The sequence below is a fragment of the Chiloscyllium plagiosum genome, chromosome 15 (genome assembly GCF_004010195.1).
Source record: "Chiloscyllium plagiosum isolate BGI_BamShark_2017 chromosome 15, ASM401019v2, whole genome shotgun sequence".
Classification (NCBI taxonomy): domain Eukaryota; kingdom Metazoa; phylum Chordata; class Chondrichthyes; order Orectolobiformes; family Hemiscylliidae; genus Chiloscyllium; species Chiloscyllium plagiosum.
In genome coordinates this window covers 78522570-78550005 of record NC_057724.1, presented here as the reverse complement: position 1 = coordinate 78550005, position 27436 = coordinate 78522570, and the positions used below count along the sequence as shown (strand labels likewise).

The following is a 27436-nucleotide window of genomic DNA, read 5'->3' as shown; positions in this document are numbered from 1 at the left end:
CCTATAAAGAGATCACAATTATCCACAACCAGAAAACTGAGATACAAGCTGCCAACAGCCAAATCTTTTGGACACTCCAAGTAGCTGACACACATTGTTGAAAGTTTAAGTCGTAGACTTATGCAGCCTAAGTGCAGAGTGTATGAGGAAGCTGTAAACCTTTTAAGCAATCTAACTGCGTTTGAGGTGCAAGAATCCTGTCTCTAGTTTCCAGTCTCTTTATTTAAATCATAACAAGCCACATTAAGCAGCCAATCATGAACACTGCCCTGATATACTGCAGCTCTTCTATATTAGATCTAATTCTTCGAATCTATGAGAGGCAGTTAACATTATCTTCCTCTCATGGATATACAATAGGTGGTTATTAAAACATTTCTTTTCCCTGGCAATCATCTGAAATTAAACTAGTTTGATAAACATGATTTGGTGTTGGACTGGGGTGGATAAAGTTAAAAATCACACAACACCAAGTTATAGTCCAACAGGTTTACTTGTAAATACTAGCTTTCAAAGCATTGCTCCTTCATCAAGTGGTTCCCTCAACCATCTGAGGAAAAAGCAGTGCTTCGAAAGCTAGTATTGCCAAATAAACCTGTTGGACTATAATGTGAGAGATTTTTTGTTTGATAAAATAACTGTTTGCATTTACTTGTACTTTTAAATAAACCTGTTGGACTGTAATCTGGTGTTGTGTGATTTTTAATTCTGTTTGCTTTAAGATCAAGACACGAGCTTGTTGACCCCATATCAATACCTTCAGAAGGATTGCCCATTTCTCACTCCATAACAACGGCCAACCTTTCACCATCTCAGTTCAACAGCTGCTGAAACCCTCATTCATGCCTTGATTACTTCTACACTTGACTTTTTCAATACACAAAAGGATGGTCTCCTCCATTCTACCCTCCATAAAGTTGAGGTCATTCAAAACTCTGCAAGCTGTATCCTTTACATGCAAACCTGTGGGTTAGTTTTCAAGTTCCCAGACAAGCAAAGCCTCTATTTTGAAAAACTAATTTTTATTTTCAAACCCTTCCAATGTCCCCACCCCTTCCTAAGTTTGTAACCTCCTCTAGTTTAACAATCCTTTGAGATGTCTCTGCTGATATGATTCCATCCTTGAGCATTCCCAATTTTAATTATTCCACCATGACTTAAGTTGTATTGGCATCTGACTCTTAAATCTCCTCTGGCTCATTATCTTTCTTCCTCGAAGGCTTTCTGTCAAAGTAGTAGGTTTTACAAAGTGAAAACCGAAAGAACTGCGGATGCTGTAAATCAAACAAAAACAAAAGCTGCTGACAAAGCTCAGCAGGTCTGGCAGCATCTATGAAGAGAAATCAGAGTTAACACTTCTGAGGAAGGGTCACTGGACCTGAAGCGCTAACTCTGATTTCTCTTCACAGATGCTCCCTGATCTGCTGAGCTTTACCAGCAACTTGTGTTTTTGTACTTTAACAAAGTTTTTGGCCATCAGCAATATTACTACTTTATGTGACTCAGTGCCTAATTTTGCTTCATAAAAACGCTTGTGAAGAATCTTGGGATATCTTAAGATGGAATATAAAATACAAGCTACTGTTGTTGCGTAAATTTAAGTTCTTGTCCAAAGAATTTCAGGTACAATTAATTCCTCAGTACAAATATGGGGAGTTGTACAATTAATCAGAATGTGAGAGCAACGTCAGCAACCCCTTGCCCATAGCACTGACAAGAAATTTAGCATATTCAATTGTGATTCCACTATTTAGAAATGTGGACTTTGAATAGCAGTAACTGCTTATTCATGATGACAAATGATGAACTGCATATTTTAATATCTGGATTAAATTGAGCACACTTTCTACTAGCTGTGCTCCCTAGTCTGAGTTTTCTCATTAGTTCAACCCAGTATTCACAATTTAAAGTTGGGCTGTACGTAACATGTCAACCACCCCTTTTCAGTTTAGTACTGGTGAACAAGGGAACAGTTTTTTTGGTCATATTCGACCAGAGTACCAATGAGGTACATCGAACAACAATTATTAATATCTAAACGTTATCAGCAGAGTAATACATGCTTTTGAAAATCATAAAAAGGATTTTAATCAAATATTTAGACAGAAAGATCAAGAATCCAGCCTTTGCTATGCACCGCATACATTTTTTCCAATCTAAATCAACAGAAATAAGAATTAATATCAACGTTTGTACTGTCTGACATCAAAAAACTTATCCATACACTAAAGATACTGTTAGTGTGAGGTGAGAAAAGCAAAACAAATAGCCAAACACATACAATAACAAGGCACATATAATTAACACTGAACATGCATTTAAATGATATTGTAATAATTGAAATGAATGCTGTTATGGCATAATTACACTTCCTCCCTCCCATAGGGATGACCAAGTAAATCAACTGCAAACCCTCTGACCAAATACAACTTTACACTTCCCGTTATTTTTATGTAGATCAAAGTTCAATTTGACATTTATCACCTTTTGGAAAGTATATAGTAAATACATTACAATACTGAACCAAATGTTAGTATTAATTGGATGCTGCTCTCACTTAGCTCAGTGTTAATCAGCAAACAAAGCTAAGAATCCTTACAAAGATCCATCAAAGCCTGTTCCTCTGGGGTTACTGGTTACATGTTTGCAGAACAGAACACTTAGATTTCTTTTTCTTATGTGGGTTCAGTCCATGAGCAGAGTGACAGAATTTAAGCTTTATCATCAATTTATAGATCCAGTTTGACCTAAAATCATAGGTATGCCATCAGGCTACAGGGGACAGACTGACAATTATAAATACCATGATTAACTCGAAAGATGACAGGCTCTCAGAAACAGAGCTAAAACACAAAAGCAGCTTTAGTTCACATCCTTTGGTCAATACTTGAAATAAATTCGAAGTAATTTTAGAAACTCAAGGCGTGCGTACTCGTGAAAAGCATGCTTGAGATATCCGAGATGTGCACCTAAATGAGCATGAGTACACATCCAAATCTACCAAAACAAAATGGAATAATGAACAGGTTGTACATGCTAGATAAAAACATACAAGTTATGCACAAAACAAGAAATCACCTCAATCACTCCAAGAGAAACTTTGGTTGCTGGAAGTTTGAGAGAGCATAAAGACCGTTGACTGTCTGGAAGAAGGCAAGTGTTGTCTTGCCTGGTTCATAGCAGGAAGATGGGTGGGGAAAGAATAGAAAGTGGAAAGGAGATTAACAGAAGTATTTTAGGCAAGAGAACAAGTTGGAGATGTTAAAGAGAGAAGAAAAAGGAAGATAAGCAAAATATAGTGCGAATATTCTTTAATTCAGTTTTGCCATTATGAAAATATCAGAAAACTTTTAAATACCAAGCTGTGTTTTGTTTAGATCCCACTGATTGAACAAAAACCACTGAATGATTAATATTAATTTTCACCTCATTCAGTACTTGAACTTTTTCCGAATGTGGTAATACTCCTACCTCAGAAGGACTGACTACTCTAAAGATTTTAATAACCAGTAAAATCTAATCACAGGTACATTATTATTTTCATTTGATTAACATATCTAGCTCTCTAGTAAGTCCAGTAGTCAGTAGAAGTAAATTACTATGCATTTTGGAAATCTGAAGTAAAACACATCCTGGAAAGGTGAAGTCACGATAACCTTACCAGACCATAGGGCTGCTCTCTCATTAGAGAAAGATGGTGGTTTAACCTGAGAGTCATCATACCCTAGGTGAGGGGAGAGATTGAAAAGGAGAGCCCTTCATGGCAACCTCAGCTTGTACAGGAATTGAATCCATGCTGTTGGCATCACTCTGCATTGCAAACCAGCTGTCCAGCCAAATGAGCTAACTGACCTGCACTGCTGAGAACACATCAGCGTCTGAGAAAGTATTCCCAGCACTTTCCTATTTCAAGTCATTAGAAGGTACTGAAATTACTGCACTAAAAATTAGACACCAGAGAAACCAGACAAGGCAAAGTTAAATTCCTTAGCTTTAATATAATAGAACACAAATTTAGACTGTGATTTTCCTCACCCTAGACCACCTCCAAATAAGTGGAGAGATGCTGTGATCTTACAGCTCCAACTTTCTTCTTATAATACATTGACAAAGATGGAATATCAATAACAAGAAGATATAGATTTAAACTTATGGGTTTTAGAAGGGGTTCACCTACAGAGTGATAGGGATCCAGACCTCACTGCCTGGATAGATGGGAGAGAAAGTCTCAACATTTAATACTTGGATTGCCACTTGAACTGGAATGCCAGACCAAAAGTTGGAAAACGGGATTATGCTGGATGGCCACTTGCCAGACAACACTTATTTGATGAGCTGTACGGCCTCCTTCCATGACGTAAGTTTCTGAGATTTCCATGTCACTCTTCCTCTTTACAGTCTTTCACACAATCCATTACTGAAATTCAGATGAGGTTTACTTTGTTTTTTTTAAGTACCTAATTATCATGATGAATGAAACCAGAGTTTGGGAGTGAGGATGGAAGTTAGTGCATACACACGACTGTAGCACAAAGCCATTCTAAAAGGCACCAAAATATCAGATAGGCAGACCAAACCTATACAACAAATAATGGATAATAAAATGCTCCTACGAAATCCAAAAGTTGGCTGTTCTTCAATTAAACATTGCACTCATTACTGGTTTCCAAAAACAATGCAGAAGTAGTTACTGTCCTGAAAATCTGAATGTCGCGGATAGATTATTTGACATGATTTGTATAAGTAAACTTTACAGGCAAAGCAGGGTTAAGATGGCATCTTTTAAACTTCTCAAAAACACAAATAGATGTGATTCAAAAGTAATAGTTTTCCTGTATTTTCACTCCACAGTTAAAACTCTGATTTAGAAAGAAGATTAAGCCAACATTTTCTAAGCCACAATTAGTTGAAGTACGAACTGGAGTTTAGTTTATAAATTTATGACTTACTTTGCATCTAAATTATCTAAATGCCATAATTTCTCTTTCAGCTATCCTTTCCAGTCTTATTTCCCGTCCTTTAAACTTCACAATATAGAAATTGTTTCTCTCCCTGTTAAATCTCTCCACTATACACAAACACAGATAGACATATACACTCCTGCATCCTCCAGCTTGCAGCAAATCATTTATACTTCATTTTAGTGGTTTAGTTGAAGTAGCTATTGCTTCCCGAGAGCATAAAATGAGTTTGCCAACTCTTTGAAATTAAATTTTAATGTTTGAAATCATGGAAAATCAGCACAAGAGAGTGTATTGCTCCCTCAAGTTTGTCAGGATTAGTTACAATGCAGAGCATGGGAGATCAGAGAAAATTAATTTCTTCTGCTAAATCTCAATTAGGAGGTGGATAATCACAGTGATCTGCAATTATCGAAGCAGGAATATTTTTTCCTTCTAGGAACAGCAGCAAGCGGACTTGGAAAATCCACAAAGACTTCCTGTATCTTAATTATTTTCACAGAGAAAGTATTGACATAAGAAAAACATAATCAGCTACTGAAAACAATTTCTTTTTCTAGGCCATTTTTTTCAGCAGATTTGGGTGAAAACTAAGATTTGACAGAAACCAATTTAAAAGCTATTTAGGTTATAAGATGGAATAATTACTTATTTACACCGACCTCACAGAAAGTAATGTACATGCATTTTATTGTAATCACACCGAACAGAAGTTATATTCGAGGAAAAGACTTCCTGTTCCCCTCCAACTAGTAAAATTCTCCTGGCGATATTAAGTGATACTAACAGCAAAATAGAAAAATACAACAATCTATTGTCAAGCTTTGCTCCTGATAAATATATTTTTGGAAATGCAAAGTTATAACACTTAAACAACGTAAGGAAAGCAATTTATTCAGAATACGTGAGTAACGATATGATATTATCCTTAGCTTTCAGTCATTTCTGTATACCTATGGTCAGTTGTTTACTCTAACAGATGTTAAATGGTCACTTGACAAGAATACAGGTTGCATATAAACATAAACTGTCAAAAAGTGAATGACATTTTGATGTTTCAACACCTACCTGCAGTCTGCCTTTGTCTGGGTGCTTGCTCAAGACTTTTACCATAACGTCAGGCATCAAACTGACAGTTATTAATAAAATTATAGTAAGCCATGCTGAAACAGAAGTCAGCATCTGTGCAAAGACGAAGTACATTCTTTGCTGCTTCAGGAAAGGCCTAGCAGAAAGAAATCAATACAGTTAGGTTCAAAGTTTAAGCCCCACACACAGTGTACATTCAAGTAAGCAAAGAATGCTTGTACATAGAGGCTTTTTTGTATTTACAAGGTTGATATAAATCTGATATCAAAGTGTCAACAGTTTACAACAAATACAGTTAAAAATCCATTAAACCACTGAGATCCATCAGCAGTCTGACCAAACTTCCAGAGATACAGATGCGCCACTACCTGAGTTATGAACATGTTGCAGCTAAATTATATCTTCAAAATACGCACTAAAAATACAACAGTACTTTAAAAAACCTGGCAAAATTCAGTGTTGTCAACATTCTAAATATTAAACAGATCTCACATTACATATTTTCTTCCCAAAACTCCTGAAAATGAAGTTTTTAAAAAATATAATCATGAATTTAGCAAAACATTAATATTCCAGAAATGACATGCTTGAAATGTACATTCAAGCTGTGTTTACAACAATTAAAATAACTCTCAGAAATCACTGCTAAAAAACAGAAATGAAGTCAAAATGTTTCATCTCATGCTTATTAAGATTGAAATACAAGTAAACCACCTTTAGAAATGACAGATGGTGATGGAGGAGTTATAAATTGCCTTTCGGACTGGAGGCCTGTGACAGCGATGTGTCGCAAGGATCGGTACTGGGTCCACTGCTTTTTGTCATTTATATAAATGATTTGGATGTGAATATAGGAGGAATGGTTATTAGGTTTGCAGATAACATCAAAATTGATGATGTACTGGACAGAGAAGAAGATTATCTCAGTACAACAGACCTTGATCAGATGGCCAATGGGCCCAAGAGTAGAGATGGAGTTTAGTTTAGATTAATGGGACAGGCAAATCAGGGCAGGTCTCACAGACTTAATGGGAGGGTCCTTGGGCATATTGCTGAATAAAGAGACCTTGGAGTGCAGATTCATATTTCCTTGAAGGTGGAGTCAAAGGTAAATAGGGTAGTGAAGAATGTGCTTGTTACATTTACCTTCAATGGTTTGTGCATTGAGTATAGTCATTTGGATGTCATGTTGCGGCTGTACAGGACATTGGTTAGGCGACTTTTGGAATACTGAGTTCAATTCTGCTCTGTCTACTTTGGAAAGATGTTATGAAACTTAAAAGAGTGCAGAAAAGATTTACAAGGACGCTGCTGGAATTGGAGGGTTTGAGCTATAGGGAGAGGCTGAATAGGCTGAGGCTATTTTCCTGGAGCTGAGGGGTGACTTTTGGAGGTTTATAAATCACGGATAGGGTGAATATCCAAGGTCTATTTCCCAGGGTAGGGGAGTCCGAAACTAGAGGGCAAAGGTTTAATATGAAAGGGGAAAGATTTAAAAGGGATCCAAAGGGCAACCTTTTCACACAGAGGATGGTACTTGCATGGAATAAGCTGCCAGAGGAAGTGGAGGAGGCTGGTACAATTGCAACATTTAAAAGACATCTAGATGGTTACATCAATTGGAAAGATTTAAGGGATATAGGCCAAATCATGGTAAATCGGACGAGATTAATTTAGCCGTTCCTAATGAAGGGCTTTTGCCTGAAAAGTCGATTTCCCTGCTCCTCAGATGCTGTGCTTTTTCCAGCATCATTCTAATCTAGATTAGTTTAGGATATCTGGCTGCTGTAGATGAGTTGGACTGAAGGGTTTCTTTCAGTGCTGTACAACTCTAACACTGAACAACTTTTTCAGCCTGAGAAGTTACTGCAAATTGATTGGACGATTGTCAGCGTGGAGGTGAAGCAGAAACTGTCAATCATCTTAGTTAAATTATTAAATTCAAAACCAGTAAGTCTACTCTAAATTCAAATACTTTGACTAGTCAGATTTGACTCACACGGTTTGAATTTAATTAATTAACCTCTGAGCCAGGAGACAGCCCTCTTGCGGCACAGTGGTACTGTCCCTACCCTTGGATCGTTAGGACTGGGTTCATGTCCAATCTAATAAGTTACAACTCACATAATAAACAGTGCGATCATCACATATTAACATGCAGAGTTACAGGGATAGGGTAGCGGAGTGGGTCTGGGTGGAATGCTCTTCAGGTGGTTGGTACAGACTACATGGACCTAATGGCCTGCTTCCACCCTGTAGGGATTCTATGACTTCTATGATAATTTTCACTTTGACAAAGTGTAGCCTTTTTAAATGGTGCTAGTTTTTAAATTTACTTACCATATGATGCCACCCCAAAAGAAAGAGAAGATGACGAAAAAGGCTAAAGAACCCCATATTACAAAGTGATTGATCCACGTCCAGTATTGAGTGTCCAATACAAGCTGAAAGTACAATAAGAATGATGCGAGATGAAAGCTGTGTATTAAAGACCAGATTCCTTAATAAGAACATAAAGCACTTGACACTTTAAAATTAGTATTATAGTAGTTATACAAGTAAACAATTTCAAACAAAACCCGTGAATATAACAAGTTCAACATCAAAATAATTCAAAATCAAGCCTTGGTAAACTAATTCTGAATTGACCACAAACATATGAAAATGTTGCAATGGTACCAGATCTTTTAAAAACCATTTATTCCAAATTATTCATTGCTATAGCCAATGCTGAGTGTTTCTGATGCAAGGTTTTCAGCTTCCACCAAATAAATTAAAATCAGATTCCTTCTATTCGATAGATCATGACTGTGTAATACAAGATAGATCTGACTTATCTAAAATCCAAAGTGATTTTTGATCAAAAGCATAATACTACAGGTTTTGGAGATCTGAAATAAGCAAACAAAATGCTTGAAGCACTTTGCAAATCTGGCAGGATCTGTACAGAGACAAAAACACCAAAATTATTGTTTCAGGCTTGATACAATCCATCAGAAGGACCTCTGATCTTTAATCATAAGCTGCAATGATAACTCACTCTGTAGATGCTGCCAGATCTGCTGAGCATTTCCAGTACTTTCTGTTTTATTTTAGTACTCAGGAAGAGTAAGTTTAAGGTCCAACCACCAAATAGCTAGATGTTTAGATTCTGAGGGAGAAGGAAATGTTAGCTCGTAGGTAAATCAGAGACATTATTCAGAACCAGGAGGAAAAGGCTTTGTGGCCTACTTCACCATACATGATCACACACCTAGTTCACCCTTGACTTACTGCACATCTCTCAAATTATTTTAATGTCCAAAAATAATTTCTGCAAGCAGATTATGTCATTTCTGAAGAACTATGGGCACTTTTACCACATTGTGTCCAACGTCTAAGTAGTACAGGAATAACTAAAAGCATTGAAAATCATGTTGCATCAGCAGAGTTGTTTCAATGTTAAATAGCCACATTTGAAATAAAATTTACAACATTGAGAACTTCACTTTTAAGCAATTAGGTCTAGTACTGTTCTGAAAGAAGAGTCACAATGGATTTGAAATGTAAACTCTATTTCTATCTGCCAGACCCGCCAAGTCTCTCCAGCAGTTGAAGCTTTCCATAGCAAACACTCTTTGGCCAAAATTAATTAATAGACTTCGTCGATTTTGCATTTATTTTGCACCCAACATGTTCCTAGAAAGACAGCTGGTCTCATCACTCCGTCTGTCTTATGTGTGAATGTGCACTTTTTTGGATTTGAAAGAGGTATAGTTTAAGTTTACATCAGTCATTAATAATCTGCCAAACTTAAGGAATAGGTCTGTGAAATAAGTAAATTCTTGTTTTTCGCTCATTGATTTGAAAAATAAACCTCATTTACAATCAGGCATTAACAATCCTAAAAATTAAATTGGTTAAGTTTAAAACTCATGATGACTTGCGGAATACTGTGGTGATCTCCAGGGTACTATTCCTACCAAAGTTGCAAAAGCATTCACTCCCTCTACCATCAAAACACAGTGGCAGCAGCAAGTACCACATACAAGATGCACCGCAGCAACTCATCAAGGATCCTTTGACAACACTTTTTTAACCAGACCTCAAACATCTCGATGATCAGTGGTAACTGATGCATGATACATCACCATCTGTAATTTCACCTTCGAGTCATGCACCATCCTGACTAGGAATTATACCACAAATTCATTATTGTTACTGCTTCAAAGTCCTGGAAACTCAACAATAGCTGTGTGTGCACCTATACAACATGGATCATAACACTTCAATAAAGTGGCACATCTACACTTTCTTCTGGGCAATAAGCTATGTCCTTGCTTTAGACAATCATTTCATGAATGAATATTAGTTTCTGTTTTTAAATTTGTAAGCATAATTAAGATAGAGCTGCGTTTTAATGATAAATATCTTGCAAACTTGGTTAAAAATTCTGGATGAAATTGCACAGACACGATGCAAGAAGTAACAAACTAAAAATAATACTATTTTCACATGTTCTCTAGCTTTATTAAACTGTAACTTTTTTTTTTAAAATGCACAGACCTTCAGATTAACTGTAAATACCAGAACAGTGAAGACAATTGTTCCAAAAGTCCAATTTCCATAAACCTGCAATACACAACACAAGGTCAAACACCAAATATCAGCTGAATACACAAAGTAGGTTAACTCAGAGCATCAGTTCAATTTCAAAATATAAAAGTAAACAGTGATTTTTTAAAAATCTAATTAGCTCAATACAAATACATGTAGGGTGCCTCAGCTTGCATTGCTCAATGGAAAACAGAGCTTTATTTCCTAATGTTGTCATGCACTATGTTCTGTAACTGTAATGCAAGCAAAAATCTTCAGTACAGGTTGCTAAGGAAACAAAACGTTTTTGGGAGTAAATCGCTGTTCAGGTCTTCCTCGAGGTTTTCAACTAGTAAAATGTCATATGGATGAATGTATTAACAAAAAAACACAACTGCAAATAACCAACTGGAGTAAGATGCAGGCTGTTACCAGAACCACCAACAGGAAGCTCTATCCCTCACATTGTGGAGAGATAGAAGAGTCAAACTTCCCTCTCTTACACAACCTAATGGTTGGCTCAAGATCAAGACATGTGGCGGGCCAAGAGTTATTCATACATCTTCACTGCAGTCAATATAGCTTGGAGTGATTTTCTGAGACGTAACTCTTCAGTGGTCTGATGATATATTTTTTCTGTTTAGGGGATCTGGTTCTACATAAAAAAGGCTATTGCATTTACTTATATGGAGATAATCAAATTTCAAAATAAGTAATTCTAAGATGATTGCGGATGGTGCTAAAACTAAAATTTGGAGTACTGAAAAAAGTAAAAAACATAAGTTTTCAGACTGCTAAATGATCAAAATTGACAATATGGTCATTAATAACGGAAGTAGTTCTGTACTCACCTGACCATTGTCTGTAAGGGTTGAATTGTCATAGAGGAAATAAGCCCCAAAGAAAAACACGAGACCATTGAATAGCCCCAGAAATGTCCAATAAAGGAAAGGCTTCCATTGTAGCAATGCATTGTTAGCAATATTCCTGCATTAGATAGGAAAAGAGTTAGACAAAGCATAGCTATATCAAGACTTCAAATTCCTTCAGAACACTGCTTAACATACTGAAAATGTATAGACTCATCAATATATCATCTGTATTTATAATAGCTGCTGACCACTAGTGACTGAAATAGCTTAAAAAGTGACTTAAAAAGAGAACTCGATATTAATAGAAACCAGATTAGCTTATGTATGTGGGCTGTGCACATTGCCCAGAGATGTACTTGTCCAAAACAGTAGCAGAAACTTCTAAAAATGTAACAGATAAAGTGCCAGCTCCTCTTTTGCATGAGGTTTGTGCTTCTTAGGTTAGGTGAAAAACAAAGCAATATCATATGGCAGTACAGCATTTTGACATTGATGCTATCTCTGTGTTAAAAATTTGAAAAGATGTCATGCAAATGCCAAGTTTTCATATATTAAAATTTGCTGATAGAATAATACGCAGGAGGGCACGGTGCAATGAAGATGTAAGAAATCTGCATGGGACAACAGATAAGGTTGAGTGAGTGGCAGAAATTTTGGCAGATGGAGTTTAATTTAGGTTGTGGTTGGAAGAATCAAAAGGCAGACTATTATTTAAGTGGAAAGAAAGTCTCCAAACAAAGTGAGCTGAGAGGGATCAGAGTGTTCTTGAGCATGAAACACAAAATGTTAGCAAAAATTAAAACCGCCTTTATTGCTAGGAGGTTCAAGTTTATAAACAGGTCACCGTACAGGATATTAGGTAAAAACAATGACTGCAGATGCTGGAAACCAGAGTAGATTAGAATGGTGCTGGAAAAGCACAGCAGTTCAGGCAGCATTCTAGAAGCAGTAAAATCGACGTTTCGAGCAAAAGCCCTTCATCAGGAATGCAGGCAGAGAGCCTGAAGGGTGGAGAGATAAATGAGAGGAGGGTGGGGGCGGGGAGAAAGTAGCATAGACCACACTAGGTGAATGGGAGTGGGGATAGTGGATAGGTGGAAAAGAAGATAGGCAGGTAGGACAAGTCATGGGTACAGTGCTGAGCTGGAAATTTGGAACTGGGGTGAGGTGGGGGAAGGGGAAATGAGAAAACTGTTGAAGTCCACATTGATGCCCTGGGGTTGAAGTGTTCAGAGACGGAAGATGAGGCGTTCTTCCTCCAGGCGTCGGGTGGGGAGGGAGCGGCGGTGAAGGAGGCTCAGGATCTCCATGTCTTCGGCAGAGTGGGAGAGGGAGTTGAAATGTTGGGCCACAGGGCGGTGTGGTTGATTGGTGTGATATTGGTGGATGTGCAGGTAAAACTTTGATGGATGTGGAAGGCTCATTTAGGGCCTTGGATGGAGGTGAGGGAGGAGGTGTGGGCGCAGATTTTGCAATTCCTGCGGTGGCAAGGGAAGGTGTCAGGATGGGAGGGTGGGTTGCAGGGGCGTGGACCTGACCAGGTAGTCACGGAGGGAACGGTCTTTGCGGAAGGCAGAAAGGGGTGGGGAGGGAAATATATCCCCGGTGGTGGGGTCCGTTTGGAGGTGGCGGAAATGTCGGCAGATGATTTGGTTTATGCGAAGGTTGGTAGGGTGGAAGGTGAGCACCAGGGGCGTTCTGTCCTTGTTATGGTTGGAGGGGTGGGGTCTGAGGGCGGAGGGGCAGGATGTGGAGGAGATGTGTTGGAGGGCATCTTTAACCACGTGGGAAGGGAAATTGCGGTCTCGAAAGAAGGAGGTCATCTGGTGTGTTCTGTGGTGGAACTGGTCCTCCTGGGAACAGATACGGCGGAGGCAGAGGAATTGGGTATACGGGATGGCATTTTTGCAGGAGGTAGGGTGGGAAGACGTGTAACCCAGGTAGCTGTGGGAGTCGGTGGGTTTGTAAAAAATGTCGGTGTACAGGATATTGATGAGGTCGCACCTGGAGTACTGCGTATAGTTTTGGTTCCCATTTTTAAGAAAGGATGCACTGCCATTGGAAGTTGTTCACTAGGCGGATTACTGGCATTATGATGTTGACTCGTCAAGAATGGCTACATAATTTAGGATTTTATTCATTAGATCTTAGGAGGAGAGTGATCTTCTGAAATATATGACATTTTGTGGAGTTCGACAGTGTAGACATTAAGATGATATTGCCGATGGTGGGGGAGTCCAAAACCAGGCAGCACTGTGAAAAGAGGACACTCATTTAAAACTGGTATGAAGAAATTTCACCTTCCAAAGGGCAGTAAATGTCTGGAATTCTCTCATCCAGACAGTTTTGGAGTCAAACAGCATGGAAACAGACCCTTCAGTCCAGCCAGTCTACACAGACCATGTTCCCAAACTAAACTAGTCCCACCTGCTTGTGCTTGGCCCATATCACTCCAAACCTTCCTATTCATGAACTTATCCAAACGTCTTTTAAGCTTTGTAACTGTACTTGCATCCACCACTTTCTCTGACAGTTCAGTCCACACACGAACCATCCTCTCTGTAAAAAAGTTGTCCCTCATGACCTTTCTCCTCTCACATTAAAAACATGCCCCCTAATTTTGAACTCCCCCACCTAATGGAAAAGACCCATTGTCATTTACTTTATCTATGCCACTCGTGATTTTATAAACTTCAATAAGGTCAGCCCTCAACCTCCCTGACTCCAGTGAAAAATGTTTCAGCCTTTCCAGTCTATTTTCATATCTTAAACTCTCTATTACTGGCAACATCCTGGTAAATCTCTTCTAAACCCACACCAGTTTAATAATATCCTTCCAAGAACAGGGCAACTACAATTGCGCACAGTACGCTGGACGAGGTCTCACCCATGTAATGTACAACCTCGACATGATATCTGAACTCCTATTGTCAATGTCCCAGCAATGAAGTCAAATGCATTAAATGTCTTCTTAGCAACCTGTCATGCAAATTTCAAAGAATTACGTACCTGAACCCCGAGGTCTCTCTGTTCTACAACATTCCCCAGGGGCCTACCATTAATTGTGTAAGTCCTGTCCTTGTTTGTATTACCAAAATACAATACCTCAAATTTATCCAATTAAACTCTATCTGCCACTCGTCAGTCCGTTGACCTAAATCATCAAGATACCTTTGTTATCTTAAATCACCTCCTTCACTGTCCACTATACCACCAATTTGTGTTATCCCCAAACTTACTAACCATGCTCCTATTTTTCTCATCTAAATCATTTATGTAAATGACAAACAAAAACGAACCCAGTACCAATCCATGTGGAACACCACTGGTCACAGGCCTCAGAATTGTGGAGGCTAGATTGCAAAATATTCTCAACTTTTAACTTATTTTTAAAAGTTTACTTCTCTAATCTGTAATGATGGATTTTTATTTCTTTATTTTTCTAATTATTTTTTCCGTAAACATTTGTGCCTATGAATCTATACCTGGGTACTTTTACACCTAAGATGGTGCCGTTAAGTGGTGACTTGTAAACTTTTCACTATACTAATTTGAGTGAATGTGACAATAAAACTAATTATAATTCTAAAAAAGTCACACTCTTGAAATAATTGGGGAGTTGAGGGCTGAGGTGCCGGTTCGAAACAGGAGTTGAGGCCTGAAGCAGGTAGGCCATAAAATGGTGCAGCAAGCTTGAGAGTCCATATGGCCTACTTCTGCTGCAATTTATTGTGCTTTTATGTTCCAGTAGACAGCAATACTTGGCTAAATCACTAAATCAGTGAATTACCCAATCTCCTGATACAACTCCTCAAAATTAGGGAGATATCACAAAATAAAATATTATAGCATTAAACACATGCAACAATATTAAAATTAAAGCAAGAATCTTACAAACAGCAAGTTTGAGGTGGAGGATGAAGCAACACCTTTACAGACTACAAATTGGGAGCATGCTTTGGAAAACAGCAATCTTACCATAAGCAGCCCAACAGTTTTGTGGCTTTTTAGACTTTGCTGTGCAAGTGCCACATTGAGATATTTGTCAAGATTAACACAATTCTTACTAATGCTACAAAATATATCAGAATACTGTGCAGGGCTCTTGGCAATAATCTTTAATAGGTAGTTAGAGTTATTATTTACCTGTACAGAGAGGGATCTTTTTTCAGCATTTCAATGCTTATATGCTGTTCCAGCAGACCATACAACAATATTGGCAGAGAAGTGAAGCAGATATTATAAAATGTAAGGTAAGTTGCATCATACAGTGGCTTATGGAAAGAAATAGTGAAATAAAAAGTCAGTGCAAAGTTCCACAACTGAATTAACCATTAAATCAATACATGCAAACAAAGCTTCAGGTTTAGGTTTTGTAGTTCAAGATGAGAGGGTAGGACAGACGAACAAATTAAAGCTCAAATGGATGAGTCGGATAAAAAACAAAGTGGAATAAAGTGGAGCTGGGAGTGAAAGGTTTTGTTTATCATTAAACCCAAAGGTGTTTTACATTGCACCTCAAATTTTAGTATAATTTGAGATTAAAGTTTTCGGGAACTATCTTTCTAGGTCAAGGGCAATCTTACAAAAAGAGTAACAGTTACAGGATAATACAAACCTGCTGAGAGAATCCACAGTAGAACTGGTATAAAAATTGAGGAAAGATGAAGCAAAGATTCTGTAAAAGAAAACACCACCAAATAACTCAAATTCACAAAGGTGGGCACTTTTGGACATTTCATTACGTTTAAGACACTATAGAAATGAAACCTGTTGCTTCACTGATCTAGTTCAGGTTTTCATGGAAAAACCACTTAAATTCCTCCTGCGCAGCAATCAAGAAATTTATTAGCTTTGCTTTAAAAATATGTGAGCATAAACCAGCATATGTGAAAGATATTGCAGTATGTTATCAACAAGTATTTTGTTCGACTGCCTTTAAGTTAAAGCTTTTGAATATTAAAAGACTGCTGGACAACCTCCCTAAGATGGTCAGTTTTCTTTATTTTACACATGACAATGCTGAACAAAATTCCAATATTACAGAGACAAAGAATTTAAAATGTAGAGGTACTGCAAACATTAGCTCTCAGACATATTGAAAAGCATACCTTGTAGAAGAAATACTGAACGAGGTGTGCTATCCGAATGTAGTATAAATGTCCATGAGCAAGAAGAAGCTTCTGCAGATGTTTAAACTTTGGTATTGCGTAATCACTGTTCCTCGCTGCTTGGCGACCCTCCTTGCCTTTTAAACCTGAAATAAATTTAAGAAAGCCCATTTGAATCAATTCAAGGTCACTACTTTAAAATGACAAAAAGATGAAAAATTGCCGATACCTCTCATTCACGGTAAGCATGCCAAGAATTCAAGAAAAAGGACCTACAGCAGACCATATAATCCCATGAGCCTGCCCCACCATTCACAGATTGGAATCATAAAATGATTTCAGCACAAATAGCCATTCTCATCTGCCCAAGCTCTACTTAACAGTAAACCAGCTATTCCTACATCTCACTTCGCTCTCCAGGTAGTTGAATTTCCTTTTGAAAACCATGAGTGAATCTACCTCTACCACACTATTTCACATCCTAACCACTCAATGCATTAATTTTATTAAAAAATGTCCTCTCATGTTTATTTTGGTTCTGTTGCCATTCACTTTTAATTGGGTGTGCTTGACTGTGTCAACTTATGAATTCCTTCCAACTGCTCTGTCTGGACCCACTTATGATTTTGAATCTCTACCAAATTCCTTCCAATCTTCTTAAGGGAAAAAAAAACACAGCTTCTCAAATCTATGCACAAAACTAAAGTTTCTCATCCCTGGAATTATTTTTGTAAATCTTTTTTGCAAATTAAATAATATCATGCAACTCCATTTTTTTTTAAGCTCAACTCCACTTCTGTGCCCTCGCCCTTGATTTCCTTTAGATTAGATTCCCTACAGTATGGAAACAGGTCCTTCGGCCCAACAAGTCCATACCGACCCTCGGAAGAGTAATCCACCCAAACCCATTTACCTACCCTATATTTACCCCTGACTAATGCACCTACTATGGGCAATTTAGCATGACCAATTCACCTGGCCTGCACATCTTTGGATCGTGGAAGGAAACCAGAGCACCTGGAGAAAACCCACGCAGACACGGGGAGAATGTACAAACTGTTGTGGTTCTGTTCGCCGAGCTGGAAGGTTTTGTTGCAAACGTTTCGTCCCCTGGCTAGGCGACATCATCAGTGCTTGGGAGCCTCCTGCGAAGCGCTTCTTTGATGTTTCCTCCGGTGTTTATAGTGGTCTGTCCCTGCCGCTTCTGGTTGTCAGTTTCAGCTGTCCGCTGTAGTGGTTGGTATATTGGGTCCAGGTCGATGTGTTTGTTGATGGAGTTTGTGGATGAATGCCATGCCTCTAGGAATTCCCTGGCTGTTCTCTGTCTGGCTTGCCCTATGATAGTAGTGTTGTCCCAGTCGAATTCATGTTGCTTGTTGTCTGCGTGTGTGGCTACTAAGGATAGCTGGTCGTGTCGCTTCGTGGCCAGTTTGTCTCACTGTTTGTTGTGTCTCTTCTGTCAGTCCATTGTTCCTGAGTGTGCATTCTAGTGCTGCTAGGAGGTAGAAGCGCTTCGCAGGAGGCTCCCAAGCACTGATGATGTCGCCTAGCCAGGGGACGAAACGTTTGCAACAAAAACTTCCAGCTCGGCGAACAGAACCACAACAACGAGCACCCGAGCTACAAATCTTCGCACAAACTTTGAATGTACAAACTCCACACACAGTCGCCTGGGGTAGGAATCAAACCCGGGTCCCTGGCGCTGTGAGGCAGCAGTGCTAATCACTCAACCACCGTGCCGCCCCTGTCAACCATTGTTTAGGTATCAAGTATTGAGCAGCCACAGCCTCCTGGATAGATAATTCCAAAGAATCACAACACAGTGAGGAAATGTCTGCATCATTTACTCTGTCAAAGTGTCAAGTTCTCCAAAAAACTTTCTACATTTGAAAGAGAGAACTTGTCATTTTCTAAACTCCATTTGGTCCATCCTACTCACTTACCTAGGGATTCAATTAACCTTTTTTAAAAATTTGTTCACTGAATGTGGATGTCACTGGCTAGGCCTGTATTTAAGAGCCATAATGTTGGAATTTCTACGGCATTTTAAAAAAGCCGTTCATCAAACATCCAACTATTCTCATCCAATTTTCCAGGATTTGACCAGTCGCCTTGTATGCTGTGGTACTTCAAATGATCATTTAAATAGTTCTGAGACGTCGAGTTTTCTTGCCGCTTACCACCCCTTTTCAGGCAGCGAGTTTCAGATACTCACAATGTTCCAGATGAAACTTATTTTCCCTCAAAGTCTCCTATTCCATAATGTAAAACTGTGACCCGGTTACTGATCCCATTAAGGTGAAAGGTTTCTCCCAATACACTCTGTCTATACCCTCAACATTTTGTATACCTGAATCAGACTCCTTTTACTCTACCTTTTACTCTAAGGAAAGCAACCCCGCCTATCCAGTTTCCTTTCATAGCTGAATGGCTCCAACTCAGGCACTATCCTGGTGAATCTCTTCTGCAGCTGAAAATGTGTTGATGGAAAACAGCAGCAGGTCAGGCAGCATCCAAGGAACAGGAGAATCGACGTTTCGGGCATAAGCCCTTCTTCAGCCCATTCCTGAAGAAGGGCTTATGCCCGAAACGTCGATTCTCCTGTTCCTTGGATGCTGCCTGACTTGCTGCGCTTTTCCAGCAACACATTTTCAGCTCTGATCTCCAGCATTTGCAGCCCTCACTTTCTCCTCGAATCTATTCTGCACTAGAGTAATTACATTCTTCCTATTGAATGATGACCAGAACTGCACACAGTATTCCAGCTGTGGCCTAACTAATATTACATATACAGTTCTATTGTAACCTCCTTACTCTTGTCTTCAATTCCTTGACCAATAATGGCAAATATCCCTTATGACATCTTACTGACCATCCATACTTTCCCAGAGGGCAGTTAAATGATAACCACATTGATAGTGGCCTGAAGTCACCTGTAGACCAGATAAAGATAGATTTCCTTCCCTAAAGGATATTAGTGAACCAGACTGGTTTCAGCAATAATCAATAGCTTCATTAAAATTATTACAAAATTCATATTTAAGCATTTGCAACTGCAGGATTCAATCTCATATCTCAGAGTAATGCCTGGTATTCTGTATTACTAATACATTACCACTACACCCCCATTGTACCCTTTCAAAGAGATAAATACTTCAGATAAAGAGACCAAGCTGTACACAGCGTTCAAGCTATGGGAGTGCAAATGTTCAGAACTCCATACAACAGCATTAGAAATATGGAGTTGGCCTCTTGACCTGCTCTACCCTTCGTGATTATGGCTGAAGTTCATGTTAGTCTTGATAGAAATGCAAAGTGAAATGCAAATTATATATGAATAGGACTACTAACTAATGATGGCACTGCTCCAACTACAAAATAAACATTTCTTACCAATCCCAACATGTGCCTCTAGAACCATGCTGACGTCATTTGCACCATCACCGATTGCCAACGTGATAGGATGCTCCTTTGTGTTCTTCACCATTTTTACAATCTAATGAGGGAAAATAATATAAAGAGCATATTACATTTCTGGTATCAATTGGTGTCAAATACAAGTTTTGTAGTTGGGAGTTGAAAGATACAGATTTCACATATGTGGAATGGTACAAACTGTGGTGCCAGAAACCATGATGGTTAATAGGTTTGTCAAATTAAAGGAGGAATGTGGTCTTCAGCAGGAACACAAACACAGATGGCAACCAACTGACAGTCCATTTTACACTCTACCTGACTTCCCTTCCTATTAATGGAAATTAAGTAGGATGTGAAACAGCTTGTCCATGTGTTCTCACCCTCTTTGCACCATAACTGAGAAACAATATTATTCCTGTGTTCCATGTGAATGAATGGTGTTTCCTGAAAGAATTCTCAGAATTTAAACTACTTTGCTCAGTTATGGATCATCTCGAGCATAGAAATATATGCAAAATACTTCACAGAGATACAAGTTTTTTGAAAAGTGATGTTGAAACAATGGTTGGCCAAAAAATAGTTGTAAAACCAGAAGGGCTAAGAGGGGGAATTTTAACTCTCGACACAGGTGGCTGAAATCACTGCTGGGGCAAAGGGACAGGACATATGGGGGCTGAAAACAGAGGAGAAGAATGCATGAGACTTTGTAAGGCTGGAAAATGTTAGACAGAAGGTGATCATTAAATACAAGAACTACAATAGTGCAAGAAATAGGAGATATCAGGGAGAACAAAAGATTACGATGGTTAACAAGGTCAAGACTCGCTTATTAGTAAGACTTGTTTTGGTTAGGATAGGAGACAGGCTGAGTTTTGGTGAACTGAAATTACTGTGAATAAGATACTAAAGTTGAGTCTGAGAGGGAAAAAGGCATAACAGGGCTGAACTAGGGGGAGAAATGGATGGTGCTAGAGGTGAAGGCTGGACAAGTAACAGTGCTGATGTTGTGACAGGCCAGTTCAGCCTTTGACAGCGACAAAAATCCAAAATTCATTACCATTCTTTGATTGCATCAAGATGACATGCAAGCTCTGATCCTCACCATCGAATCCACCATAGACCCAATACACATGCAAACTGGGGTCAAGCAGGGTTGCGTTATTACATCAATGCTCTTCGGCATCTTTCTGGCCGCAGAACTCCAGCCTGACGTTCCCTGACAGAGTGGAGTTAACCCAGAGGACGAGCAGGAAACTGTTCAACTTCTGAGCCTCCAGGGCAGAATCAAGACCTTCCCAACTTCTACCTTCATATTGGAGTAGGCAGATGACACCTGCATTTGTCCATACTCAGAGATTGAACTACAAACCATCTTTGACATGTTCACAGAGGCTTATGAGGGTTTCAGACTAACATTCGGAAAACAAAGACGATAAAACATAGGAGCAGAAATTTGGCCATTCAGCCCATCGAGTCTGCTCTGCTGTTCATTCATGGCCAATACATTTCTCAACCCCATTTGCCCATTTTCTCCCCATATCCCTTGATCCCTGTCATATTCAAGAACCTACTTATCACAGTCTTAAATATTCTCAATGACCTGGCCTCCACAGCTTTCTGTGGCAATGAATTCCATAGATTCACCACGCTCCGGCTGAAGAAGTTTCTCCTTATCTCTGGTCTTCTCTCTACTTTAAGGCTATGCCCTTGGATCCTAGTCTCTCCTACCAAATGGAAACATGCTCCCAACATTTACACTGTCCAGGCCATTCAGTATTCTAAGTTTTGATTAGATCCACCCTCATCCTTCTAAACTCCATTGAGTATAAACCCAGAGTCCTCAAATGTTCCTTATATGTTAAACTATTCATTCCTGGGACCATTCTCATGAACTTCCATTGAACATGCTTCAAGGCCATTACATCTTTCCTGAGATATGGGGCCCAAAGCTGCACATAATACTCCAAACTTAGTCTGACCAGAGCCTTATTGAGCCTCAAAAGTATATCCCGTGCTTTTATATTCAAGTCCTCTTAAAATTAATGCCATTACTGCATTTGCTTTCCTAACTACTGATTCAACCTGCAAGGGTACTTTGAGAGAATCTTGGACAAGAACACCCAAGTCTCTGCACCTCAGACTTTTGAATTTTCTCCCCATTTAGAAAATAGTCCATGCCTCTATTCTTCCACCAAAGTGCACGATCTCACACTTTCCCACGTTGTACTCCATCTGCCACTTCTTTGCCCACTCTCCTAAACTGTCCAAATCCTCCTACAGCTTCCCCACCTCCTTAATGCTACCTGTCCCTCTACCTATCTTTGTATCGTCTGCAAACTTAAAAGGTTTTATACTTGCTAAATTACACTGACTCTGGCCATCAGTATCTGCAGCGAGCCCCTGGACAATGTGGATCATTTCCCATATAAAACCTTCATCTTGGTGAGCAGAGACTGACACTAATGGCCCAGACCAGCCTTCTGATGCCTGAGGAACAGTGTTCAAAGTAGGAGACCTCAAACCCAGCACAATGCTCATGAAATACAGACTAGCTGTGGTCCCCACCCTCATGTATGGATCAGAAACATGGACTATGTATAAGGAACATCTCAAAACCCTGGGGAGTTATCACTAACACTATCTTACAAAATCCTGCATATCCACTGGAAGCACAGGTTTTTGATGTGAGCATCCTCTTGCAGGCCAAGTTCCCTCCAGTGAAGATACTGGTTACACACAAACAGCTGTGATGGTCGGCCATATAGTCTGAATGTCTGATGTAAGAGTCTCTAAACAAGTGCTCTTCTCTGAGCTCTCCAATGGTAAACGATCACTGGGAGGACTGAGGAAATGCTACAAGGACTCCCTAAAAATCTCGCTAAATACTACAACATTCCTGCATTGACATGGCGACTTGCTTGCCCTAGAATGCACAAACTGGAGGGGAAGCAAAATTACCAATCACTTTCAGTCTCACTCAGTGGAGCAAGTGAAGGCCAACCACGTGCAGCAGAAACAGCTTGCAGAATCCAGAGGGTCCCATCCAGGTCCCACCCACCCGCTTCATCAAACATCAAACATCATCTATCACAGTGTTTGCAGTTCCAGGATTGGACAGTTTGGCCACTGCAGTGGGGCCAAATCTTCCTTGCCCCCGAAGGACTGAAGCAGAAGAATAATAATTGTTCCAGCTAAAGGGTTTAACAGACAATCATAAACATGGTGGTTGTCAATAGTTAGACATCCAGTGTCGTAGAAAAGAAAATATACTGGAGTTAAAACAGGGTACTAAGGACGGATCCTTAGGGAACTCTGGCTATCACTGTTTAAGTATTGGAGGTGTTGCAAAAGTTATGAATGAATGAAAGAGCAAGCACTCCAAACATGCTGCAACCAACAGGGGTGACATCCTACAGACAGAACCTATTTTTAAAGTTTAGGTTAGGGTGTGGTGAGAAAAGGCCAACCATGGAGTTGCTCAGGCTGAGGAAGTATGAGAGAGAGAGACGTTCACTCTGTGATCATAATTTGCAATGGACAGTGCTTTTTATTTCCAGCAGGGCAATTATGGCAGTTTTGAAAGCAAGGTAGATAGGAAGTACTGAGATGAAATAATTTATATTCTTATGTAGCAAGGAAAGTAACAAAGGAAAGAGAATTTTGCCTGTGTTACTGTAGGAACAACAGGGAAACCAGAAGTGGTGTCATAAGCAAGATGAGCTCAGAGAATGAAATAAGCGAGCAGAGAGATTCGGAGGTTCAGGGTTGATTGGGTTAATGATCTGCAGAGAAGATTTGGTTAGCAATGTGAAAACAAAAAACAGCATCCACAACAGAACAGATGGTCTCTATCGTGTTGGCAGAATCCTTTTAGCAGAAATTTAATATTGTCCGTATGGTAGTTAAGTGATAAGTTGCTAAATATGGAAATTATTCAATCAGTAGTCAACAGCAAATTTGCAGTAAAACTTACAATAATGATATTAAAGCTCTTCACTGAGCACTATTTAATACCCTATTTAGTGTAAAAAATTAAGAATGCAAAACAATGATCTTTCCTTACAATTATCGATAACAAAAAGCAGAGAGCAATCAATGGCCAAGTAGACTTGCACGCAATTATTATTTTGATTTAACTGACTTCTTTTAATACATACATTGGCTCAGTGTATCCCTCCTATTTTTTGTTGGGGGGCAGGTGTGTGTGTCAATGGCTGGGCCAGCATTTATTGCAGATTATCAGGAACAGGAGGAGGCTATTCAGCCCCTTGAGCCTAATCCAATATTCAGAGATCATGACTGATCTGTGATCTAACTCTATATACCTGCTTTGACCCATATCCCTTAATACCTTTACTTCACAAAAATGTATCTACCTCATTTAAAATTAACTAATTCTGCATCCACTGCCATTTGTCTACCATCTTTTGTGTATAGAAGTGCTTTCTAACACCTCTTTTGAACCGTCTGATCCTAACTCTCAGACTGTGCCAACTGTTTCTGGAATATCCATCCCATGGCCTCTGTAGAAATGCTAGCGTCCATGAATGGATCAAAAAGAAAAAAACTTGGTTTCTTAAAGGCATTATTAAACCATTTTTGAAAATGCTGCATGCACAATATTAAAGTTTTTTTAAGGGTGGGGTGCATCCATTAACTACTAATCTATTTGAAAATGAATCATTCATCCAAAAAACTGAAATACTGATTAACATTATGTGTCTAACCCTGCGCCAACAGGTAGAGTTGCTCACAACAGGTCCACTAATGAGCAATGCCTTACTCTGTGGCTTGGATTCAGAAGTGCTTAAACTGTTTTTATCCTTGAAGCCTAAGTGTTGAAATTTTGGACATCTTAAGGTGAATCAGAGGTTTAGAACACAAAACAGGACAGCGCAGCTCAGGCCCTTCAGCACTCAATATCTTACAGAGCTTTTACCCTACTCTAAGATCAAACTAACCTACATACCCTTCATTTTATTATCATCCATGTGCCTATCAAAAGTCAGTTATATGTCCCTAATGTATCTGATGCTACTACCACTGCCAGCAGTACATTCCACACACCTACCATTCCGTGTGTAAGGATATACCTCTGGCATCTCCCCAAAACCTTCCTCCAATCACCTTAAGTTATGACCCATTGTGATGGACAGACATGTTCGTCCTGGGGAAAAAGTCTCTGGCTACCGACTCTATCTATGCCTATCATCATCTTGTACACCTCCATCAAGTCACCTCTCATTCTTCTTTGCTCCATTGAGAAAAGCCCTAGCTCCCTCAACCTTTCGTCATAAGACATGCCCTCCAGTCCAGGCAGCATCCCGGTAAATCTCCTCCGCACCCTCTCTAAAGCTTCCACATCCTTCCTATAATAAGGAAACCAGACTGAACACAATATTCCAAGTGTGCTCTAACTAGCACTCTATAGAGCTGCAGCATAATCTTGCAGTTCTTAAACTCAATACCCCTGCCAATGAAAGCCAACATGCCAGATGCCTTCTTAATAATCCTATCAACCCAGACAGCAACTTTGCGGGATCAATGAATGTGAACCCCAGGATCCCTCTGCTCCTCCGCACTGCCAAGAATCCTGCCTTTAACCCTGTAATCTGCATTCAAATTCGACACTCCAAAATTAATCACTTCATATTTTTCTAGGTTGAACTTCATCTGCCACTTCTCAACCCAGCTCTGCATCTTGTCAATGTCTCCCATTGCAACCTAAAACAGCCCTCCACACTATCCACCACTCCACCAACCTTCATGTCACCAGCAAACTTACCAAGCCACCCTTCCACTTCCTCATCCATATTTGTCATTGATAAAAATCACAAAGAGCAGAGGTCTCAAAACAGATCCCTGCAGAACACCACTGGTCACTGAGCTCCGGGCTGAATACTTTCCATCAACTACCACCCTCTGTCCTCTATGAGCCAGCCAAATGGTCCAACCAATTCTGTATCCAGACAGCCAGATTTCCCTGTATCCCATGTCGCCTTACTTTCTGAATGAGCCGACCATGGGAAACCTTATCAAACACCTTGCTAAAATCCATATACACCATATCTACTGTGGTGGATTCAATAAGGCTTGTGAGGCATGACCTGTCACTCTCAAAGCAATGCTGACTGTCTTGAATCAGACTGCTTTTCCAAGTATCATAAATCCTGTTTCTCAGAATCCTCTACTAATTTGACCACCAACAATGTAAGACTGACTGGTCTGTAATTCCCAGGGTTATCCTATTCCCTTTCTTGAGCAAGAAAATAACATTTGCCACCCTTCAATCATCTGGTACTACTCCAGTGGACAGTTAGGACACATATCATCAAAGGCGCAGCAATCTCTTCCCTCGCATGAAGGAGCCATGGTGGGTAGGATTAAAGAAAACCTCAAGGCAATCTACTCTTATGTAAGGAACAAGAGGATGGCCAGAGGGTAGAACCTATTAGGAATAGTTGTGTCAAGAATCGGAGGAGGTATTTAAATATTAAGAGAAGCCTGTGAGGGAGACTAGCAATCACTTAGAGAATTGTTCTACACTACAGTATACTGACAAGCGAAGTGCAAGCCTGCCTGTCTCTAAGGCTGTTGCTTAAAGCACCACTCTGCAGCACATACTTGAGTACATTCCAAAGTCAATTTTGAATTGCTGCTTCATAACAGAGCTTCTTGTGTGTATACAAGTTACAGATTTCAAAACAAATCCTTGCTATGCTTTCAAGCAAAAACATTTGAGAGAAACTGACATACTTGAATATATGGGATAGATACAGAAAGATGAATGTATATAGATAAAGCCTGATGGATCGATTCAACATGAACAGACAGACATTTAATATTTGTAAAAAGGTAGTGAGTATACCTGTGCTTTTTGTAACGGTGCCATTCGGCAACATAAAATTGCAGTACATCTCTGACATATTTGCAACAGCAGGTCTTTGTAGTTGCCTGTGCTCCCATCTTGGGTTGGTTTCATTATTAGTGACAGAGCAGCACCATCAATGATCAAACCAAATTCCTGCGTAGTAGACCAACTTCTGCAAAAGAAACAGATGTAGATGTTTTTTAAAAAGTCATGTAATCTACCACAATTTTAATAGGATCATTTACACCAGGTTGGTGTAATCTTTGATGCAGTACAGATGCTCTGTCACTAGATGCCAGTGTGCTTTAAGAACCAAAGGCACAAAGCAATTACTATCAGCATTCTATTTGGAATAACCATTGCAAATATTGATATTCGATAGCTCAAATATGGATTTCTCTACGTTTAAATACACGATTTTTTTTTTTAGGAAACAGCTACTTGCATTTATATTACATTCTAACATCCTTCATAAATACATCAGACAAACCACAACATAAAAAATGAGATGCGGCTGATTGTTATAGAAGATTAGATCAG

At 39.3% G+C, this 27436-nt stretch overlaps 1 protein-coding gene across 8 annotated transcripts in view; it reads right to left on the bottom strand.

Moving 5' to 3' along the window:
* LOC122557439 (phospholipid-transporting ATPase IH-like) overlaps positions 1–27436 on the bottom strand; it is a 162222-nt gene that overhangs the window by 16610 nt on the left and 118176 nt on the right. For 5 of the 8 annotated variants that reach the window (XM_043705189.1, XM_043705187.1, XM_043705184.1 and 2 more), the window contains exons 20-28: positions 26894–27068; positions 20002–20104; positions 16609–16754; positions 16116–16175; positions 15644–15771; positions 11477–11612; positions 10596–10661; positions 8391–8494; positions 6030–6186 (exon numbers count right to left, since the gene is read on the bottom strand). In XM_043705189.1, the coding sequence (XP_043561124.1) occupies positions 6030–6186; positions 8391–8494; positions 10596–10661; positions 11477–11612; positions 15644–15771; positions 16116–16175; positions 16609–16754; positions 20002–20104; positions 26894–27068 (1075 nt within the window). Of the gene's footprint in view, positions 1–3078; positions 3170–6029; positions 6187–8390; positions 8495–9101; positions 9202–10595; positions 10662–11476; positions 11613–15643; positions 15772–16115; positions 16176–16608; positions 16755–20001; positions 20105–26893; positions 27069–27436 lie in introns of those variants that run through there. The other 3 variants (XM_043705188.1, XM_043705186.1, XM_043705192.1) reach the window with 2 other exon arrangements.